Source organism: Elaeis guineensis, chromosome 5 (assembly GCF_000442705.2).
Source record: "Elaeis guineensis isolate ETL-2024a chromosome 5, EG11, whole genome shotgun sequence".
Lineage (NCBI taxonomy): Eukaryota > Viridiplantae > Streptophyta > Magnoliopsida > Arecales > Arecaceae > Elaeis > Elaeis guineensis.
Genome location: NC_025997.2, coordinates 127,502,579 through 127,509,660, shown reverse-complemented (window position 1 = coordinate 127,509,660; position 7,082 = coordinate 127,502,579). Strand labels below are relative to the sequence as shown.

The following is a 7,082-nucleotide window of genomic DNA, read 5'->3' as shown; positions in this document are numbered from 1 at the left end:
GGACTGCATATATATATATATATATAGAGGTAAGCATGGGAAGGGCGGCGCCCCGAGATTTGGTTTTAGCGAACAGGGATGCGTTGGCGGATGGGGCCGAATCTATTCTTCTCAGCCGGTTGGGACGTGGATTTCGGCTGGGGATTGGTTGGAGGCCGTGTGAAGGGTGATGTGGTAGCGATGGCTCCCGCATGAGCACGCAGAGCAGAGTTGAGGATACGTATGTTTAACTGTGTCGGTTGTTTGGATCTGGCACCGGCCTTCCACGAGGATGGGTACGTGGCTCGAGCGGATCAGCACGTGGCAGCTCAATTAGTTCCGTGGGTCTTAATTTCTGTTGCGTGGTAGATGCTTCCTTTTTCTGTTTTTTTTTTTTTGTTTTCCGGTAAATCATAAACTTGTATGAGAACAAAAAAAACAGAGACGGCGAGCATGCATATTGATTACAAGACGGGACCGTAGAAGCTTTTGACTTAGAGACAGAATAAAGGAAATGAATTACATGTAGATCATACAAATTGAAACGAGGAACCTAACAAACTGTAGAAAAGAACAGAGGAGTTGAATTGCGGACCCTGGACACAAACGTGATAACCCGACATAATATATACCGGAAGGGTCGTCAGTCCTCTCAAAAAGAGCACCATGTAAATGCACTGTTGCTGTGAATGTGGTAGGCGCTTCCTTTGCCGGACAATCTGCCACTTGGATCATTTCCCTGAAAATATGGTTACATGAAATATTTTGAAGGATTCTTGCAATACTCTTTGATGTTCCGGATTAATAGATGATCTTCCAAGAAATATAGCAAGCCAGGACCTCGTTCAAAGAAGCAAGTTGAAAGATATTATTTAGATTTTTTGATCCAAATTTATGTATCCATTCATAAACACCATGATCGATCCGTGATCAGTTTCAGTAAACCCGTACTGCATTATTTCCTAATCTGTATAGACTATAGACTAGGTCTGTTTAGATACCATTTGTAACAATCTAAAACCTCATCCAAAATGACTAATCGAAAGATGTTATTTGGATTCCTTGGTCCTATAGTGAATAATTATTGCGGAACTAAATATATACATCTATACGGATCCTCATAAGAAATCTCTCCATCGATCCAAAAAATCGCTATATCATGAGAATAATAAAGCTGTACTATGAGTTTGCACATTATTAATCTCTAAAGGTGCATTTGAAGTATACTATGAGTTTTCAACTTCCAAATATTGTGAACGTTGTGGTGCCAAGTATTTTCTTGATGAATTATAGAGGAATATGCTTCACTTACCACCACTTCGGTTGTTATAGCCTTCTCCCTAGCAAAGATTATCATTTTTATTTTGTTTTTTTTTGGTAGAATCTTATCATTTTCATTTTGAACACAAAGCAGAATGCTGTATATCTGATCTGCAATTTCTTGAGGAAAACATTATGAAATAATATTGTGTCTCCAAGTTCTATATATCTTCATCTACAAAGTGGCTGATTGTAGCACCGTAAATAATTGTGTCAACATGATAGCGAATTAAGTTACCTTCTGCATATTGCTTCCCTCGAAAATCAAAGATCTGGTAGCACAACAATAATATTATCTTCTCCATCCAGAGAAAGTAATGGATCATATATAGATCAAATCGGTCATATTTATACCCATTTTATAATTAAAAATTTTATATCTATAAACATTTCGGATCCGTCTTAGGTCGAGTCAGGTTGGATAAAATAAATAATACAGGTCGAGTCAGATTGAGACAAGATGGATCAAATCGAGTCTAGTCGGATAAAAATTTATCATATAAATATTTTAAAATAATTATAAATTTAAAAGAATAATTCAAATTAAGATTATATCATATCAGATTCGGAACAATGCATATTATTTTCTATATTCAATTCAAATCTATTTTGGATATTTTATCTAAAACTGATATCCAATCAGGATTTGAATGGGTCAAATAAAAAATTCGATTAGATCAAATATCTAATGAGTCGGCTACAATTATTATCCATACCACCTGTTGCGGCCAATCGCCTCGTCGCCCGATCGTCGGGAAGCGTGCACCTGCAAAAGGAAGTCCGCACTGACCGGAGGCGGCTCCGGCGGGGACCCTCCGACGGTCAAGTCAGAGAGGTGACTGGGCAACAGTAAAATGCAGACAGAGAGCTCTGAGAGGGAGAGAGAGAGAAAGAGGAGCGAGCCTGCGTATGTGGGAGAGAAGGGCGGATCGATCCTTTGCACTGTTGCCTTCCCCGGTATATATAGTGGAGCACGGTATGGCGCCGTCATTAATGGCGCGGACAAGTGAGGAACTGTCAACTCACTGTAGACTGTCAGAGCCGCCGTGAAAATGTCATGTCGCCGTGTGGCCGTCTAGTCACCAGGGTTGACCTTGCTCTCGGCGGGACAATGCCCCTGGGGAACTGTGCCGCATGTCCGTGTCAGAGCTGACAAGGTCTGGCGGCTGTACGGCGATGGGAGGAGACGGCCGACCCTTGGTCGGTGGCCAGCAGAGTGGCGTCGGGTTCCTCCGTCAGTCGGCGAGTTTCATGTGAGTCGGCCTCTGGGTCTGGTCGGTCGGGAAGGATACGCCCGACATACCTCCAGTCGGCGATCGGGCCATTGAAAAGCCGTCGGTAGCGTCCGTTAGTCGGTCACCTCCGGCTTTCAGTCGAAGACGGTCGGTCGGGCCGCCAGCCGGTCGAGCCCTCCGATAGTCGGTCGGTCGGTCGGTGGGTTTCCCCCAACAGTTGCCCCCCTCCACTCCTAAGTCGGGTGATGAGCTGGCGACTAGGAGTGGATTTGTCATGCGCGAGGATCCGACCGTACCGCCGATTGATACGGTGTCCGACGCCCTGTACATATCGAGAGGTTCACTGGCGCCCGACATCCAGTCGGCGCCAGGCGTCTCGTCCCATCAGCCTCAGGTGTCGGTCGGCGCCGGACGTCCGCCGTGCCGGATGTCCCGCTGGTGTCAGCGATAAAACCGGTGCCAGGTGTCATGTCCCATCGGGAAGTGGAACCGTCGAGTCCCATCGGGAAGTGGAACCGTCGAGTCCCATCGGGAAGTGGAACCGTCGTGTCCCATCGGGAAGTGGAACCGTCGTGTCCCATCGCGACACGTGGCGCGTGGCCATCGGTTCGCGTTCGGTGGAGCGGATGGAGGCGACGTGGCGCAATCTGAAAGGGGGGTGCGTCGAACCGTCGGACCGTTTGACGGCCCTGATGACGCCACGCGGCGAAATCCGGGGAGTCTTTGCTGTGCGTGCCTTCATCTCGACCGTTGGGGAGCACTATATATACAAAGTTACCCCCACATGGTTTTTTACCCCTCTCATTTTTACAGTCGAGACTCTGCCCGCTTGAGCCTCCGCTCCAGGTACTTCTCCGCTCTGTCTCCCCTTTGCGACTCTTTCCTTCCAAGGGCTAGAGTAGCCTTCCTCTTTCTTTTTCCTTTCTTCCTTGCCATTTCTTTGAGCTCATGGCTAGGACGTCCCCACGAGGTAGTCGGTCGGGTGAGCCGACCGAAGACACTCGGTCGTCCCCGGAGGTGGAGGCTTCTTCACTTTCGGGGCTGAACGTCGATCGGCTCCGGGAGCAGTACTGCGTCCCGGAGCAGATTCGGCTGTTCGCCCCTGGCGTCGATGGTCGGGTTAATAGCCCGCCCGAGGGTCAGGTGGCCTTCTATCTGGAGGATCTCCGGGCCGGCCTTCGATTCCCGATTCCGGAGTTCGTCCGGAACGTTCTGGACTATTACGGGTTATGCCCGGCACAACTTGCGCCGAACTCGGTTCGGCTGATAGTCAGCTTCGCCCTCCTGTGTCGGCTTTTGCCGACCGAACCTCGGATCTCTCTTTTCTGAGTCTTCTTTGTCCTCCGCCCTCACCCTAAAGCCCGAGGGTGGTGGTATTTCATTCCTCGGAAAGGGCTCTCTTTCATTACTGGTCTTCCAACATCCATTCACGGATGGAAGAATCAGTTCTTCTTCACGTCGTCCTCTGCCCCTTGGGGGTTTCCAGTCCGTTGGGGGAACCCCCGAACCGATCCAAATGAGAACAGTCGGGTGGAGGTCGACGATCGGGAGGACTTCCATCGGCTAAAGGATATCTCGGTGCCGAAGCAGAGCGAGCTCGTCACCGAGCAGGCCTTGTACGACGCCGGCCTTAGCCCGGTCCCCCGTTTAGGTCGGTTTGCATTCTCCCGACGTCTTCATTTTCTTTTCTGTCTTCTTCTTTAGCTCTAACCTTTCGTCGTCTTTTTCAGATATGCCGCCGAGGACGCGACTGTCGGCAGCCGACATACGTCAGCACACCGTGAGGAAGAGGCCGGCGGCCGGTGCCGGACCGTCACAGCCTCCCAAGAGGCCCCGCGTGGTTCCGCCGAGCGAGCCACCCAGGTCGGAGTCGGAGCCGGTGATCGCACTGTCGGTGCCGACAGTGCTTGTTGATGCCCCGCCCGAGGGAGCGTCAGTCGGGGTTGCTGCTTCGCCCGACCGTCGAGCGGCCGACTCTGCCGGGGGCACGCCGACCGCCCAGCAGACTCCGGAGGTTCGGGAGGAAGTCCGCGAACCGGGGCTGCCGACGCATGCCACCGCCGCGCCGTCTGCCGAGACTCGGTCGGGCTCAAGCTTGCCGTCAATCTCCGACGTCAGGGCCTGGACGGCAAGCCGAGGTAAGGCCCCAATGGCGTCGGGTGACGAAGGTCGATCGGCGGGTGGGTCGGCCGACTTTCTGCTTCCCGAGGGTGCGTCGGGCCTGGCCAACCACGACTTGGCCAGGAGACTATGCCAAGCACTCCTCCTTCCCGCCGACATCGAAGCGATGAAGAACCAGCGTGTTTCCGACATGCTGTCGTCCTTCTATCCGATGATGATCCGGGTAAGCTCCCTTTCCCTCTGCTTTTAATCGTAGCATCGCAAGTCCGGCTTACTAACAGTCGGCGCTTTTTTGTGCAGCTGGTCTTCAACATATCCGAGCTGGAGGCCGGATATCGGAAGTTTGGGGACATGCGCGCGGCCTGGAGAGATAAGGTCGCGAGCCTCGAAGCCGAGAAGGCCATCCTTCTCGACCAATTTCAACAGTCGGTCGACCGGGAGAACCGACTCGAGGGGGAGGTCTCCCGATTTTCGGAGGAGATCTCCGGACTCAAGGAGGCCAAGGCGTCGCTGGAGTCGGAGCTCAAATCGGCGAAGGATGATGCGGCCAAGAAGTCCCGGACCATCCGTCGGCTCCGACACGAGCGAGACAGTGTCGGCAAAGAGTTGGAGGGCGAGCGCGAGCAACTTCGGGCGAGTCTCGAGAACCTCGCCAAGGCCGAAGAGGGTCATGCCGCCGCTCAGGCCGACGCAGACGTTGCCAAAGCCGAATCAGAGTCGGCGAAGTTGGCTTTGGGTCGGGCGGTCGAGGTCTTCCGGGACTCAGAGGAGTACCGCGAAGAGCTCCTCGAGAGCGGCTACCTCTCGTACCAAGTCGGGTACGAGGACGCCCGGGAAGCCGTTCGGAGCTTGTACCCCGAACTTGACCTCAGCAACGTGGTTCTGCCAGGGTCGGAGGCCCCAGCTGCGGAGGAGACGGCCGGACCAGCGTCGGATGGTCTCTCCACCAGGGCGGAAGCTGAAGGCGTCGCAGAGCCGGTTGCCGAAGACCAGTCGGCTCCGATGGCTGAAGTCGGAGCGGATCTTCCGACCAACTCGCATCGTCGTCCAGTGGAGGACGTCGACTCCGATAATTAGTCGGTTTTATTTTGTCTTCTACTTTGCCTTGGATTGTAATTGGGCTCCGGCCTTTACCTTGTAGACTTTCCTTTGTTTATGGAAAAAACTTTTAGTCTTGAATGAATTCTTCTTTCGCCTTTTCCCCCTGTTTGCAATGCCAAACACGTCTGCAATGTCGAACGTTAGTCGCTGACTTAGTCAAGTCACCAACTCGCATAAGTCGGTAGGGCTTCAGCAACTTGTTCAGCTCCGAGGGTATTGTCGGCGTCCGGCGTCCGGCGTATTGTCGGGGAGACGATAGTAAGTCGGGTCCCCATACCCCTGCGTCGGGTTCGATGTTTTCCGACGTCCGGTGGTAAGCCGAATGTCGTTCAGCCGGCCGTTGGTCGGTCGGCAAGTCGTAGATGCGACAAAGGTCGCGTCGTGCGATAGACGGTGGTAAGCCGAACATCCTTCGACCGGCCGTAGCTCGGTCGGAAGTCGCGACAATAGTCGCGTGGGCTTTTTGCCTTTCTTCGGTCGGGGCCCGATCGGCCTGTCGGCCGACGGATTCTGCCCGAAAATTCGACCGTAGAGGGAGCATGAACTCCCGTTCATAAGAGTCCATCGGCCCTTTGTGGAGGTCCGACAAGTCGTCGAAGGAGTATTGACTCCCGTCGTTGTAGATGCATCGGTCCGCGTAAGGGGCCGATGTGTCGTCGGTGCCAGATCCGCGTCGGCGCGTCGGGGCTGAGCGCCGACCGGTAGTGGAAGAGTTAGAACTCCAATTTTTCAAACTGGACGTGTATTCCGACAATTGAATTACAGAATTCACTGGCAATACAGCTTCAAGTTGTCGGCGTTCCAAGTCCGGGGAATGGTTTTTCCCTCAAGGGTTTCCAGCCGATAGGCTCTCGGCCCGAAGGTGTCAGCAACCCTGTAGGGTCCTTCCCAGTTGGGAGCCAACTTCCCTTGGTCCAAGGGCTTCGATACCTCCGCCTTCCTCAAGACTAGGTCGCCAGGCCTGAAGAGCTTTGGTCTGACCTTGGCGTTGTAGTACCGGGCGACCCTCTGTCGGTATGAGGCCATTCGGATCTGAGCCTCATTTCGCAGCTCGGAGAGAAGGTCTAGGTCGGCCCTCCGACTTTCGGAGTTGTCCGGCTCGTGGTACCGCTCGACCCTTGAAGACGGCAGGCCAATCTCGAGCGGGATCACAGCTTCTGTCCCGTAGGTCAAACTGAACGGCGACTCTCCGGTCGGGACACGGGGGGTCGTTCGGTAAGCCCATAGGACGGAGCCCAGCTCGTCGACCCAGAGACCTTTGGCTTCGTTCAGTCGGGTCTTAAGTCCATGGAGCAAGGTTCGGTTCGTCACCTCAACCTCACCGTT

General features: G+C 53.2%; 1 protein-coding gene across 1 annotated transcript; it reads left to right on the top strand.

The window, feature by feature from the left end:
- The first annotated feature begins 4,762 nt into the window (after positions 1-4,762).
- Positions 4,763-6,789, top strand: LOC140858194 (uncharacterized). Its single transcript, XM_073258473.1, has 2 exons — positions 4,763-4,878; positions 4,956-6,789. The coding sequence occupies exons 1-2, from the start codon at positions 4,822-4,824 to the stop codon at positions 5,730-5,732; spliced, it is 834 nt and encodes a 277-aa protein (XP_073114574.1). The 5' UTR covers positions 4,763-4,821; the 3' UTR covers positions 5,733-6,789.
- The last annotated feature ends 293 nt before the right edge of the window (positions 6,790-7,082 follow it).

What these genes read in the sequence shown, in the direction of transcription:
- LOC140858194 (XM_073258473.1), top strand. Translation starts at nt 4,822, where the DNA reads ATGAAGAACCAGCGTGTTTCCGACATGCTGTCGTCCTTCTATCCGATG. An exon ending in TCTATCCGATGATGATCCGG is followed by an intron (nt 4,879 to 4,955) that starts GTAAGCTCCCTT and finishes TTTTTTGTGCAG; the next exon opens with CTGGTCTTCAACATATCCGA.